The sequence below is a fragment of the Ahaetulla prasina genome, chromosome 9, assembly GCF_028640845.1.
Source record: "Ahaetulla prasina isolate Xishuangbanna chromosome 9, ASM2864084v1, whole genome shotgun sequence".
Classification (NCBI taxonomy): domain Eukaryota; kingdom Metazoa; phylum Chordata; class Lepidosauria; order Squamata; family Colubridae; genus Ahaetulla; species Ahaetulla prasina.
Genome location: NC_080547.1, coordinates 5,280,520 through 5,295,498, shown reverse-complemented (window position 1 = coordinate 5,295,498; position 14,979 = coordinate 5,280,520). Strand labels below are relative to the sequence as shown.

Below are 14,979 nucleotides of genomic sequence, written 5' to 3'. Positions count from 1 at the left end.
TGTCAAAACGTAAGATTAGACAAATTAATGATACGTATATGTTGAAATTGCACAAAAGATTTGTAATCAACCTACCGACACACTGTATCTGGATTGAAGATGTTTTTATGTTTGTTTGTATTAAAAAATAAAAAAATTTCCCCCCCCAAAAAAGAAAACAAACTCTGAGGCACTCAGAGTTCCTCCAAGAACAGTTTCATAGAGACATCATATTGGCACAAACTGATGGAAGCCAACTCTAAGATTTCCCGCGGCTTTCACATAATTAAAAGGTTTTTTTTAAAAAAAATTATTTGAATTTATATATATTCTCCGAAGATTCGGGGCGGCTTACATTGTGTAAGGCAATAGTCTCCTCCATTTGTATATTATATACAAAGTCAATTTGTATTGCCCCCCCCCAACAATCTGGGCCCTCATTTTACCTACCTTATAAAGGATGGAAGGCTGAGTCAACCTTGGGCCTGGTGGGACTTGAACCTGCAGTAATTGTAATTGTAGGCAGCTGCTGTTAATAACAGACTGCATTAGCCTGTTGAGCCACAAGAGGTAAATATTTTCCATCCCCCCCCCCCAAGTCACTGGTCACACTGTCCAATCCATGTGCTGGCCGGTTGCTCCTCCTCTGGCCAGCCACATGTGAGAATGTCCTTGGTTCTTACAGGAAGACTTTATTGTTTTGGCTACAAAACTCCTTCTATTTTCCCCCTCCCGCTGCTGTGTGGCAACCCTGAAGCCTCCAAGATGGCTTCGCCCAGGCTCAATTCAGCTCTAACTGTACAGTGGCGAAACTTCCAGCTTCTTCGCTGTTTAAACTTCTTCAGCTTCTTCGCCCTTGAAAGATTATTGACTCCCGAGCCCTGCAAGCATGTAGCAGCTTGCTCTTCAGCCGGTTCTTCCTTTAAGTCAATTCCATCACCCCTTGTTCTCTAATGGATCTGTTGCCTTGGAGGCAGTTGATGAAGCAACTGCAGTTTGCTAATCCTTTTGCAAGAGCTGCAGGGTCACTTTGCGATGTATATTAAACACTCAGATTTGAATTTTCGGGGAAGGTTGGGCGCTCTGCAAACCTGAGCTAAGTGTCCTTTCTTCCCACATGTTCGTCTTTAAACCTGCAGCGTTGGCGCTGATGCTGCCCTCCAGCTTCCGCTCGTCACGGTCCTCAGTGTCGTTTCTCGGTCCGGCAGACCCTTCCTCATCCTCGCCTCACCTTGATTCGGACTGAATCTCCTCCTGGTGTACTGGCGTTGGCTTGCGCTCGCCTTGGATTGAAGAGGCTTTGCAGAGTCTCTGCTGCTTTAGTAGACATTTGTGCTCTGGCCTCGTCCAGGCGGTGGCTAGTGTCAGGTTGCTCCTGGCTAGCAGTCGCCGTGGCGATGTCCTTGACCCCTCGGATGAGTTGCTCGAGTAGCACCTTGTCTAAGTCTCGGTATCCGCAGTCCTTGGGCGCTCTTAGCGGCCATGTAGTCACCGATGGACTCGCCCTCCATCTGTCTCGTTCTCCAATTCAAACCGCTGCGTATTTGACGGCGTCGGTGCGAAATGGTTCTTCAGCAAAGTCTGCAGAGTCGGCCACGATACCGATTGTATCGGCGTTGGCTCTGCCAGCTTCGCAATCTCGATTACCTCCGGCCCGCAATGGCTTAGGAAGTAAGCCCGTTTGCGGTTATCAGATCCTGTAGTTCGTTGGCTTCTAAGCTTTGAAGCGGGTCATATATGTTCCCCATTTCTCCTTGCCGGGTTATGCGGTGCGGGTGGCGTGTTGCCATTTCGCGTTTCTGCCCTGAGTTTGCTGGGTTGGGTTTAGCGTGCTTCAGCTCGGTTCTGGTTCTCCTTAGCCTCGAGATCCCACCTCGTCGCCAATGTTAAGTTCGGGAAGTAGAGGCTGGAGACCAGGGTAGTGACAACAGCTCTTTAATATAGGGTGAACCCAGGCTGGGGCAAAAACCTCTCCTTTTATACAGTTCTGCTGGAGGCTTCGTCCAATCAGCAACGTGCTGATTTCCCGCTCAAATATTTAAAGGCACAACTGTTAATACATAACAGGGGGAAATGTGGGTTTTTAGAGAAGAATTAGGTGCCTTAAACCTGTACAGAAATATCTCAAACCCCCACAAGACTCAAGGGATTCATTTTGCCCATTGATCTTCCTAGAGTTTTAAGAACAACTAAAAAAATTGGATTCACCCAATTTGGTTACCAGACCGGAAGACATAGCAAGGCTAAGACATAAGATATAATTCTCCAGGAAATGACCCCCATCTCTGTGCGAACATCTAAAAGGCCACGCTGACACATGCCTAAATTTCATTCTTTAGTGTGGGACTGTGCATGAGGTTCATTTGTGATGAAGATTTCCAAGGAAATGTGGTGTAGATTCCTGCCTAGGCAGGGGTTGGACTAGAAGACCTCCAAGGTCCCTTCCAACTCTGTTTTCTATTTCTAAATATCCAGACAAACCATCTGTTGGCTTCATCTCATTGAGCGCTGTTGATTAAAAGTTGAATTTGCTACATTGCCTCTCTTGGTGTCTGGCTTTGCCGTGTTTTTACAATAGAATAGAATAGATTTTTTTTTATTGGCCAAGTGTGATTGGACACAGAAGGAATTTGTCTTGGTGCATATGCTCTCAGTGTACATAAAAGAAAAGATACCTTCATCAAGGTACAAAACTTACACTTAATCATAGTCATAGGGTACAAATTTAACACTTAATGATACAACACTACAAATAAGCAATCAGGAAACAATATCAGTATAAATCATAAGGATTGCCAGCAACAAAGTTACAGTCATAAGTGGAAGGAGATGGGTGATGGGAACAATGAGAAGATTAATTGTAGTGCAGATACAATAGTTTGAAAGTATTGAGGGAATTAGTTATTTAGCAGAGTGATGGCGTTCGGGGAAAAACTGTCCTTGTGTCTAGTTGTTCTGGTGTGCAGTGCTCTATAGCATCGTTTTGAGGGTAGGAGTTGAAACTGTTTATGTCCAGGATGCGAGGGATCTGTAAATATTTTCACAGCCCTCTTTTTGACTCGTGCACTATACAGGTCCTCCATGGAAGGCAGGTTGGTAGCCATTGCTTTATCTGCAGTTTTAACTCGGTTATTGAATGAAACCATGTTCTGGATTTACAAACGACATTAATCGTAAAGTAATCAAGTGGATTGGGTTGGTGCAGAACAAACGAACTCCTTAAGCAAGGTTAAAACTAACCAGGCTAGCATATTGTACAAACGCATCACGAGCTGTTTAGCTAACCTGAAGAAGCACGTTGTGGAAACACGACTTTCTGCATAGGCTGTTCCTGGAACTTTGCAAACCAGTTACAAAATAAATTATTGTTCTATGTCAGATTTGCTTCCTCCAAAAGAAATGGCAAGTCCCCTGGAAAGGCATGAATGACCTGGCAACTTGTACTCGCCCAATCAAAGTAGCCTCTTCAAGTTCCATGAGTTCACTTCCCTATGGTTTATTCAAATGTATGTATAGCGAGGTCAGGCAGCACAGCCTGTTGTAGAGAAGGGATTTCGCTTTACTGTACCGTAGTGAAACTTCAGCTTCTTCGCTGTTAAACTTCAGCTTCTTTGCTCTTGAAGATTGTTGACTCCCGAGCCTATAAAGCAGTGGTTCTCAACCTTTATAGTGCTGCGACCCCTTTAATACAGGACGGAGGCATTAAAGCAGAGACTCCTCCCCTATTAAGTTTATCGCACCTGAAGCCAGATTAGGCTAGTGATTGGGAGTGATTGCAGCTGGCTTGAGAGGGAGACATCAGAGCCAAGATTTCTCTCTTTTTTAATTCATCGCGCCTGAAGCCGAATTCGGCTAGCGATTTGAAGAGCCTGCAGCTGGCTTGTGGAGTCAACCATTGAGGATTCTTGACAAGTATACTTCCCATATTTCCGATGGTCTTAGGCTACCCCTGGCAAATCGTCATTCGACCCCCAATGGGGTGGCGACCCACAGGTTGAGAACCGCTGCTATAAAGCATGAAGGTGTCAGCATTCCAAGTAATGCGCCCATAGAAAACAAACTCCTAAGCCAGTTTTTTTATTGGGGCTCATACCCGAAACTTATAATAAGAGAATTGAGATATTTGATTGTGAATGTTGTAACAGCAGCTAGGATTGTGTTTGCTAAAATTGGAAAAGTGAGAAATTACCATCGCAAGATGAAATTATTAAGAAAATAATGGAATGTGCAGAAATGAGTGAATTGACATTTGAAATCAGAGAACAGGAAGATAAACCCTTATTATAAGATATGGGATTTATTTTATCAATGGTTAGAAGGAAAAATATGTTAAAAAAGACTTGAGAGAGGTTTTTATAAGGAAAGAATCGTTGAATGATACAATTGATTCAAGATGATGGAATGAATGATGATGAAAATATTAATTTAGAATAATTCACATGAAGTGAGAGAATGAAATATCCTAGTTAATTAAGGGTCAATTGATTAAAACATTTGGATACATATTAGATTGTCAAAACGTAAGATTAGACAAATTAATGATATATATATTTATTTTTATTTTTATTTATTTTATTTTGTCACAACAATATATGTAGGTATCATACAAAAAGATTATATAGTAAATAAACACATATATGGATAAATATAAGGAGGTATAAGCATATATATAGGAAGAAGAAAAGAAAAACAATAGGACAGGACGGTGACGTTTGTCCATACATATATGGTCCTCTTAGGAATGGGGTGAGGTCAATAGTAGAAAGTTTTTGGATAAAACTTTTAGGATTATGGGAAGAGACCACAGAGTCAGGTAAAGTATTCCAAGCACTGATGATTCTGTTATAGAAGTCATATTTTCTGCAATCTAGATTAAAGCGGTTGACATTAAGTTTAAATCTATTAGTTGCTCTAGTATTATTGCAATTAAAGCTGAAGTAGTCTTTAACAGGAAGGACATTACAATAGATGATTCTGTGAGTTAAGCTTAGGTCTTGTTGAAGGCGACCGAGTTCCAAGTTTTCTAAGCCTAGGATTTCAAGTCTGGTGGGATAAGGTATTTTGTTGTTTTCAGAGGAATGGCGAACTCTTCTTGTAAAATATTTCTGGACACGTTCAATTGTATTGATGTCAGAGATGTGGTGAGGGTTCCAAACAGGCGAGCTGTATTCTAGAATTGGTCTAGCAAATGTTTTATATGCTCTGTTAGTAGTGTTGAAATTGCACAAAAGATTTGTAATCAACCTACCGACACACTGTATCTGGATTGAAGATGTTTTTATGTTTGTTTGTATTAAAAAATAAAAAAAATTCCCCCCCCCCCAAAAAAGAAAACAAACTCTGAGGCACTCAGAGTTCCTCCAAGAACAGTTTCATAGAGACATCATATTGGCATAAACTGATGGAAGCCAACTCTAAGGTTTCGCGCGGTTTTCACATAATTAAAAGGTTTTTTTGTTTTGTTTTTTATTTGAATTTATATCCCGCCCTTCTCCGAAGATTCAGGGCGGCTTACATTGTGTAAGGCAATAGTCTCCTCCATTTGTATATTATATACAAAGTCAATTTATATTGCCCCCCCCCCCAACAATCTGGGCCCTCATTTTACCTACCTTATAAAGGATGGAAGGCTGAGTCAACCTTGGGCCTGGTGGGACTTGAACCTTGCAGTAATTGTAATTGCAGGCAGGTGCTGTTAATAACAGACTGCATTAGCCTGTTGAGTCACAAGAGGTAAATATTTTCCATTCCCCCCCCCAAGTCACTGGTCACACTGTCCAATCCATGTGCTGGCCGGTTGCTCCTCCTCTGGCCAGCCACCTGTGAGAATGTCCTTGGTTCTTACAGGAAGACTTTATTGTTTTGGCTACAAAACTCCATCTATTTCCCCCCTCCCGCTGCTGTGTGGCAACCCTGAAGCCTCCAAGATGGCTTCGCCCAGGCTCAATTCAGCTTTGACTGTACAGTGGTGAAACTTTCAGCTTCTTCGCTGTTTAAACTTCTTCAGCTTCTTCACCCTTGAAAGATTATTGACTCCCGAGCCCTGCAAGCATGTAGCAGCTTGCTCTTCAGCTGGTTCTTCCTTTAAGTCAATTCCATCACCCCTTGTTCTCTAATGGATCTGTTGCCTTGGAGGCAGTTGATGAAGCAACTGCAGTTTGCTAATCCTTTTGCAAGAGCTGCAGGGTCACTTTGCGATGTATATTAAACACTCAGATTTGAATTTAGATAAAACAAGGTAGCCTTCCCAGCTAAATGACAATTGCAGCATTACATAGGCGAGTCCAGGTGGGGCCCTAGCAATCCAACAGTTCCTACCAAACTGATCCTCCATTTCCATCTTAATCCTGTGTCATGGTTGCATCAATTCCCAGGAGACCTGCCTTGCTTTGATGGCAGTTTCTGTCCCATTGTTCCCAGGTCTGAGACAATATGCTGGCTTAGGAAGCTTGGGAAAAGCTTCTTAGCAGACTCCGTGTATCTCTTTAGCAGAGAAACAGAAACCGCCAAAGGGTGGAGGAATCACGCCACTAATTTCTAGCACATATTAGAAATTAGGAATATAGCACATAAGCAATGGCTACCAACCTGCCTTCCATTCAGGACCTGTATACTGTATACTGGCTGAGGAACTCTGGGAGTTGAAGTCCACAACTCTTAAAGGGACCAAGATTAGAGACCCCTGCTATACAGAACCACCCAGGGTCTATTGGAGTGGACGGTCATAACAAATTGAAATAAATAAATAAATAAATAAATAAAGCGCACTATATCTATTTTGCTCAACAATGGATAAGAGTACCTTCATCAGAGAAGTCCCTTGCAACCAGTAAATATCAGAGTTATATTATATTACCTAGGTGACTAGGTGGCTCAGTGGCTAAGACGCTTGTCGATCAGAAAGGTCGGCACTTCGGCGGTTCGAATCCCTAGTACAGGTCTCCTGCTGTTGTGACCCTGGCCCAAGTAGGTAGTAGGAAACTCAGTCAGTGAAAAAGCAAACTTTATTCAAACAGCTAAAAATTACTTCATTCCCAGCGTAGTGTAACTAAATTAAAGCAAAATTCTTCCAACACAAATTCCTCAGTCCTATCGCAAACCTTGGTCCAATTAGGCAAACTGCTAAAGGCCTTTTTTTAAAATTTATTTCGTTTTGTCACAACAGTATACACAAACATCGATATAAAACAACAACACATCATAAAAGAAATATATATATATAAGCAAAAGTATGCAATAACTATGTTAATTTGAAACATTCAGATGAGACCGATACAAAAATAAATGCAACAATACGAAGCTACCAACGTTGTTTTCCAGCAAAGCCCAAATGCCGTTGCTGGTCTGTTTTAAGCCTTATGGGAGGGGCCAATCATCTCCCGAGTCATCCTCTTTGCTTGAACTGCTCTTGCCTTCTGGCAGCTCTTCTCATGCATGCATTAGGAACAGGCTCCTCCTGTTCCTCTGCCTCACTACTATCAATCTTTGGAGACTCTGGAGTCCGCACCTCACTCCCCGATGGCCCCACCTCAGCCTCATCGCTGTTCTACTCCGTTGCCAGCTCCACAGGTTGCTGGTGGACCACAACACTTGCGTGAGCAGGGGCTTGGACTAGATGACCTCCAAGGTCCCTTCCAACTGTGTTACTGTTACCTATGTCCTCAGTAGAAATCACAAACATAAAATATTGTTGGCATACTTCAAATGATGCCTCTTAAAAACACACACATTTGCTTTCACATTCAACTTCAGGTCTTCTGTATAAGACACAAGAGCTGATATTGCTTTGCCATTTGCTTCAAGTAGTAAAACATTTTATGCCGGTCCTGGATTAGACAGATTAGTAAAAAGATAAATCTGTAAATGGTCACAAATTCTAATGGCCGTACATTATCTACAAGTTATGAAGCTCTAAAGCAGGGCATGCTGGAAAACAATTGCAAAAAGAAGGCATTGCTTTTATCCAGAGATTATGTGAAATAGAATTCCATGTTAGAGTCTTACTGGTCAAATTGCAACTTCCAGAATTCCCAAGAAGAATGAGAAGACACTAGGTTTGGGGAAAACTGTTATCCTAAATATACTTTGGTGTGATCCTTCTGGCTGAACAGCCAAAAAATAGCAGTGTATAGTCAGAATGAAAACATAACCTCAGTAAAAAAAGAAAATAACCTATAATATATCTTTGCAGTGCTGAAATCCAGATATTTTTTTACTACCAGTTCTGTGGGCATGGTGTGGCTTGGTGAGCATGGTGTGGCCTGATGGGCGTGGCAAGGGAAGGATACTGCAAAATCTCCATTCCCACCCCACTCCTGGGGGAAGGATATTGCAAAATCTCCATCCCCACCCAACTCTGGGGCCAGCCAGAGGTGACATTTGCCGGTTCTCCGAATGACTCAAAATTTCCGCTACCTGTTCTCCGAACTGCTCAAAATTTCCACTACAGGTTCTTCAGAACTGTCAGAACCTGCTGGATTTCACCCCTGTATCTGTGTCTTGCTATAAGTGGCTAGCATGTAAAACTCAGAAAGTATAATTATCTGCAGAAGTTGGAAGAGTAGCTCTTGTGTCTGCAGTATCAGACCTGGATTGGAAAGTAGACGCTTCTTCTTAGTGCTTCTGTTCCATTTACTTTTGACTTAGAAACACATGTGGACACACGCATGTGTGTTTGCCACCAAGATATAAATTCTTCACAGCGTGTAACAGCAAAGATTTCCTGTACAGGTTAAGAGACATGAAACTCATTCAATTCTTGTTTCTTAGGGCTGTAAATTCAATTTTCCTCTACGCAGCATTCAAAGTTTGCAGCATGTCTTACGTTAAAAAAATTATGTTTGTCCTTTGTTCTCATAGCTGCTGGAAAAAAAAACCCTAGCAATTTGAAAACTAGCAGAAAAATATTGCTGTGGTGGACACACATGGATGTGTGGGCTCAACTGAGTTTTAGAACTCTAACGAAATGTACTGTATGTAAGGATGTACGTTTAGATTCCTGTTTGACCTAGGCTTACTGAGTCATTACAATACACAATTAGTCCCAAAACAAACCTATTTTATTGTAACAGCTGAGAATTACGTTCATTCCCAGCGGAGTCCCAATTAGTTGCAAAAAGAAGTCCTTCGGAAGAAATCCTTCGGGATAATCACCAACCTTTATCTTCTTTGACACCCTGCCAAAGGGCTTACTTGGCAAAGCCCCACGAAGTTCAGAAACAAACAAGATATGCCGACTGGAAACAGAGTTAGCAACGTTGCTTTCCTGCAAAAGGCCCAACTGCCTTTGTTTCTCTTTTAAGCCTTATGGGAGAGGCCAATCATCTCCTGGCCTTACTCCCGAGTCGTCCCTTTTGCTTTATCTGCTCTTGCCTTCTGGCAGCCCTGCGCATGTGTGCACTAGGAATAGGCTCCTCCTGTTCCTCTGCCTCTCTGCTTTTCGTCTCTGTGGACTCTGGAGTCCGTGCATCACTCCCAGATGGCCCTGGCCCCATCTCTGCCTCCAACGCAGAGCCCTCATCTGGGCCTTCCCCAGATTCCAGGACTGGCCCCCAGCCTCCTCACTGTCCAACTCTGCTGCCAGCTCCTCAGGCTGCTGGCGGACCACAACAGTTCCAACATAGAGAAGAGCTATTAAAAGGAGAAGCTAATCATCAACAAATAGGCTTTGGAAAAATAAGAAACAGTGAGCATTGAGAATTTAATCACATGAAATTGATGGTTGCAGAAAGAATTGATGGTTCCATAAACACAGTGGCTATGAATCTGCAGGGATTTCCTGAGTTGCTTGAAATGGACTAGGAAAATCTATGAGAAACTTTTCTTCAGAAGTCACATTTTAAGTCATGGGATTTAAAATAGGATAAAATTAAATCTCTTGCAATATTGGATGGATCCTTGGATTTTGATGGCTCTGATTTATTCCACTTTCATTTTCAGGGAGCTGGGAAGTTCTCATTTGCCACATTGGTATTAGCAGGCATCTCCGAGGAGTTTATTATCCTTGGTTCAAACAATGGCCAGTTGAATCTGTTTTTATTCATGCTTTAAGCAAAACATTATCAAGTTAGTTTATAGATAATTAAATTAGAATAACATGCAGTAGTAAGTAGTCGTGGAATGGAATAGAATAGAATAGAATAGAATAGAATAGAATAGAATAGAATAGAATAGAATAGAATAGAATAGAATTTTGTATTGGCCAAGTGTGATTGGACACACAAGGAATTTGTCTTGGTGCATACGCTCTCAGTGTACATAAAAGAAAAGATACATTCATCAAGAATCATAAGGTACAACAGTTAATGATAGTCATAGAATAGAATAGAATAGAATAGAATAGAATAGAATAGAATAGAATAGAATAGAATAGAATAGAATAGAATAGAATAGCGTATTGTAATGGCGTATTGTAAAAAAAATAAATCCCTAGATACATATGCAGTATACCGGTATCCTTGGAAAATAATCAGACAAGACTGCTGAGAATTCTGTTTCCTATATCTCATTCATTTGTCACGGGGAAAATATACCTGGTCGTTTGGAGTCAATAGCGACTTAGTGGCGCATAATGTCTCATTCTATAACTGTCTGGTTTGGTTCTGCAACCCAACCAGACAGACACAGACTTCAGAGGATCATTAGAACTGCAGAAAAAATAATGGCTACCAACCTGCCTTCCATTGAGGACCTGTATACTGCACGAGTCAAAAAGAGGGCTGTGAAAATATTTACAGACTCCTCGCATCCTGGACATAAACTGTTTCAACTCCTACCCTCAAAACGACGCTATAGAGCACTGCACACCAGAACAACTAGACACAAGGACAGTTTTTTTCCTGAACACCATCACTCTGCTAAACAAATAATTCCCTCAACACTGTCAAACTATTCACTAAGTCTGCATTACTATTATTATTAATCTTCTCCACGTTCCCATCACCCATCTCCTTCCACTTATGACTGTATGACTGTAACTTTGTTGCTTGCATCCTTACAATTTATACTGATATTATTTCCTGATTGCTTATTTGTAGCCTATGACTATCATTAAGTGCTGTATCATTAAGTGTTAAATTTGTACCCTATGACTATCATTAAGTGTTGTAAGTTTTGTACCTTGATGAAGGTACCTTTTCTTTTATGTACACTAGAGAGCATATGCACCAAGACAAATTCCTTGTGTGTCCAATCACACTTGGCCAATAAAAATCCTATTCTATTCTATTCTATTCTTGACGAATGTATACTGAGAGCATATGCACCAAAGACAAATTCCTTGTGTGTCCAATCACTCTTGCCCAATAAAAAATTCTATTCTATTCTATTCTATTCTATTCTATTCTATTCTATTCTATTCTATTCTATTCTATTCTATTCATAGTACCCCACATCATCTCATATCCTAAAAGCAGCGTGAATGACAACGAAAGTTAAAGGCCAACATTTAAATAATCCAGTGGGAATTCGTTTGCTTTCCCCTTCATAATTCTGTTGGGTCTGATGTAATCAAGGCACAGGGCACAAATATGAAACATTTTGCAGTGTCAGACCAGAAAAACTGGCATGCACAGTCCAAGGATCCGTGTGTCGAAACGTACTACACGCCTATCTAGGTGAAAATGCAATTAATGGTCACAAATCAACCAAGTCTTCTTGGTTGTAACAAGAGAGCATTCGGGAACGTTAAGCATGCACAATTCTTCTGGTTATCCTAGGCAGGAAAGTAAAGGGACTTTGCCATCAGAAAATTGTGTTTGTGTAGGGTTTTTTTTTTTCCCCTCCTGTGGATTCGGTAGCCAAGACTGAGCCTTAGACCTTTCAAAAAAAAACAAAAAAAAACCCCCAGTGATTTGAAACTTCAAAACTGTTCAGCATAGAAGCACAAGATTCTGATTTGAGAGATAAAAGTTGTGGTTTGAAGACGCCAAAACATCATCGCGGTTATCTCGCCATACGGTTGGTTTGCCTCCTTTCCAGTGTATATTTCTTTTCAACCAAGCTCCATACGTGGAAATTTGTTTTTTTTTAACCAGCAAATAAGCAGCCCATGGGGAAAAATTCACGTAATTTCCCATTAAGTAACTCTATCACGGGCCACATCACTTCTTCTTCTTTTTTTTTATTGTTTTATTGTAACACACAATATGACAAACACATAACATACAACATATAAATATATCCTATTTTTAAACGTTTCTTAGTGGTCTTCTTTCGTTTTTATACCTTTCCCCCATATCTCATTTATTATTTTATTTTATTTCTTATCCCGTTTTCTTCATCTACATTGAATTATCTCAAACTAATAGCTTTACTTTTATACGTTTTTACAGATTTATTATATACATATTGAACATTTCTAGTTTCTCCCCTTTATTTTTTATTCTTTTTTTTTTAATTTGCATTTATATCCCGCCCTTCTCCGAAGACTCGGGGCGGCTTACACTATGTCAAGCAATAGTCTTCATCCATTTGTATATTATATACAAAGTCAACTTATTGCCCCCAACAATCTGGGTCCTCATTTTACCTACCTTATAAAGGATGGAAGGCTGAGTCAACCTTGGGCCTGGTGGGACTTGAACTTGCAGTAATTGCAAGCAGCTGCTGTTAATAACAGACTGTCTTACCAGTCTGAGCCACAGAGGCTCAGAAACAAATCTGATTTTGTTTCTAGTCTCAAGCCATTTGCACCATTTGTTCCAGATTATATGAATAATCTGTCTCTTCTTTCTCTTCAATTTCTTTTGTTAACTTGTCCATCTCGGCACATTCTAAAAGTTTTCCTATCACACGGACCATATCACTTCTAAGAGCAAAGTTTTTTTAGATCTTTCTCTTTCCTTTCCAGGTTCCTGGAACATGTACAACTTTGTGGATCGGTTTCATCTTGGAACACCTGTGGCTTCAACCCAGTTTATCACTAAGGATTACCATGACTAGCAGTACCAGGAGAAGCATCAAGAGTGCAACCACCATTGCTCTCAATGATTTAGCTTGATTTCTTCCCTAGGGAGCAGAAGAACGCTCCCAATCAAAGTGAATTTTTCTCTTCATTCAACAAGCACGGGCTGGGTTTTTTTCTTTTTTCTTTTGCATGATCGAATAGGCTTTATAGGGCTGGCTTTGATTTTATTTTAGGATTCCTTAATGTTTTTTCAACTGGCATTAGTACAACAACATAGTTGTCCCTAGCATTCCACCACTTATATCACAGAAAATGTAACACATTCACGGCAGAACCTCTATGGCCTTAAAAGTTAAATATGTATGCATTCTCATATTAGCTTGGACATAAAGTGACAATATAGCCACCAACCTATAATCATTCCTTAAACACTGAAACATGGCCCCTTACCAGCTCAGATGTCTGCCGAATGTTTCTTCTGTTAAAATTCTATCCAACTATGATTAGATATATAGGGCAGGGGTCAGCAACCTTAAAACACTCAAAGAGCCATTTGGACCTGTTTCCCACAGAAAAGAAAACACCGGGAGCCACAAAACCCTTTTGACGTCTAAAATGAAGATAACACTGCATATACCATTTTTTTTTTTACCTTTATCCTATGTATTAAAAAAAAAATTATTTATCCGTGGTTGGCCTACTGAGGGTCGAAAAGATCAATAAATTGTGTGCCGGCGGGTGTCGCACATTGGCAGTTGTGACGCATATTTTGAGCGAGAGGGAGCCGCAGCGGAGGGACGATGGAGCCACACGCGGCTTCAGAGCTGCAGGTTGCTGACTCTATATCCCAGCCTTTTGTTTTAGCTATCTAATTGACATCAAATTACCTTCTTAAACTCTTTTATGGCACTTCCATTCATGATTTCCTTTCCCAGGCTACATATTCGTCGCAAAAACGACATCCATGTTTCCCCCTTGAATTACTATCTGCCATTTACTGCAGCATTCAATTAAAAAGAGCATTTCACCATTGCTTTCTCGAGCTTTTTTTATTATTTATTTATTTATAATATAATTTCTATCCCGCCCTTCTCCTGAAGGACTCAGGGCGGTTTACAGCCATATTTAAAAACACAAAATACAAACAACAAGTTTAAAAACAGAAATTAAGAATAAATATTTAATAGGCCGAATCAAAACTAAAACGGTCGTAGACCGACATAAAACTCATTTAAAATTTCAATTTAAAATTACGCTTAGACCAGTCCCGCTCGATGGAGTAATAAAGTCTTTAGTTCACGTTTGAAGGTCCGGAGGTCGGGGAGTTGGCGCCACCCCAGAGGCAGCTCATTCCAAAGAGCCGGTGCCACCACAGAGAAGGCTCTCCCCCTGGGGGCCGCCAACCGACATTGTTTGGTAGATGGCACCCTGAGAAGGCTCACCCTGTGGGAGCGCACAGGTCGTTGGGAGGCTATTGGTGGCAGAAGGTGGTCTCGTTACACAGTTGGGAAATGGAATCTCACTGAAATTGGACATCAGCTTCATATTATATTGTAATATTTTTTTTTTCTCTGAGGAACTATGGTCCCTGTATATGATTCGACAGGCCCTTCAGGATAGCCTGCGGCCCAAATGGATAAATCAGCAACAGACAACTGCAAAGTTGGAAATGTGCAAATTAGAAACAACTTAGAAATGGAACAATAGGATTGTAAGGGACATTGGAAGTCTCCTCAAGCAGGAGACTCTATACCAGACAAATGGCTGTTCAATCTCTCCACAAAGACCTTCAGTGATAGAGCACCCACAACTTCTGGAGGGAAGCCTTTCCACTGATTGATTGTCCTCATTCTGAGGAAATTTCTCAGAATGGAAATTTTAGGCTGCATCTCTCTTTAACAAAGTCCCACCCATTACTTTTTGTCTCGGCTTCAGGTGCTTTGAAGAGTAGGTTCAACCCCCTCTTCTCTATGATACCCCTCAAGTACTTTAAGACAGCTATCACGCCTCCCCTAAGCCTTCTCTTCATTAAACTAGACATACCTAGTTCCAGGGGTGAAATGCTCCCAGTTCAGACCGGATTGCCCGATTCG

At 41.0% G+C, this 14,979-nt stretch overlaps 1 protein-coding gene across 1 annotated transcript in view; it reads left to right on the top strand.

The window, feature by feature from the left end:
• Positions 1 to 13,897, top strand: part of PEBP4 (phosphatidylethanolamine binding protein 4) — a 342,691-nt gene extending 328,794 nt beyond the window's left edge. Inside the window, exon 7 of the mRNA XM_058194679.1 lies at positions 12,830 to 13,897. Within this exon, the coding sequence (XP_058050662.1) occupies positions 12,830 to 12,921 (92 nt within the window). The 3' untranslated portion in view covers positions 12,922 to 13,897. The remainder of the gene's footprint in view (positions 1 to 12,829) is intronic.
• The last annotated feature ends 1,082 nt before the right edge of the window (positions 13,898 to 14,979 follow it).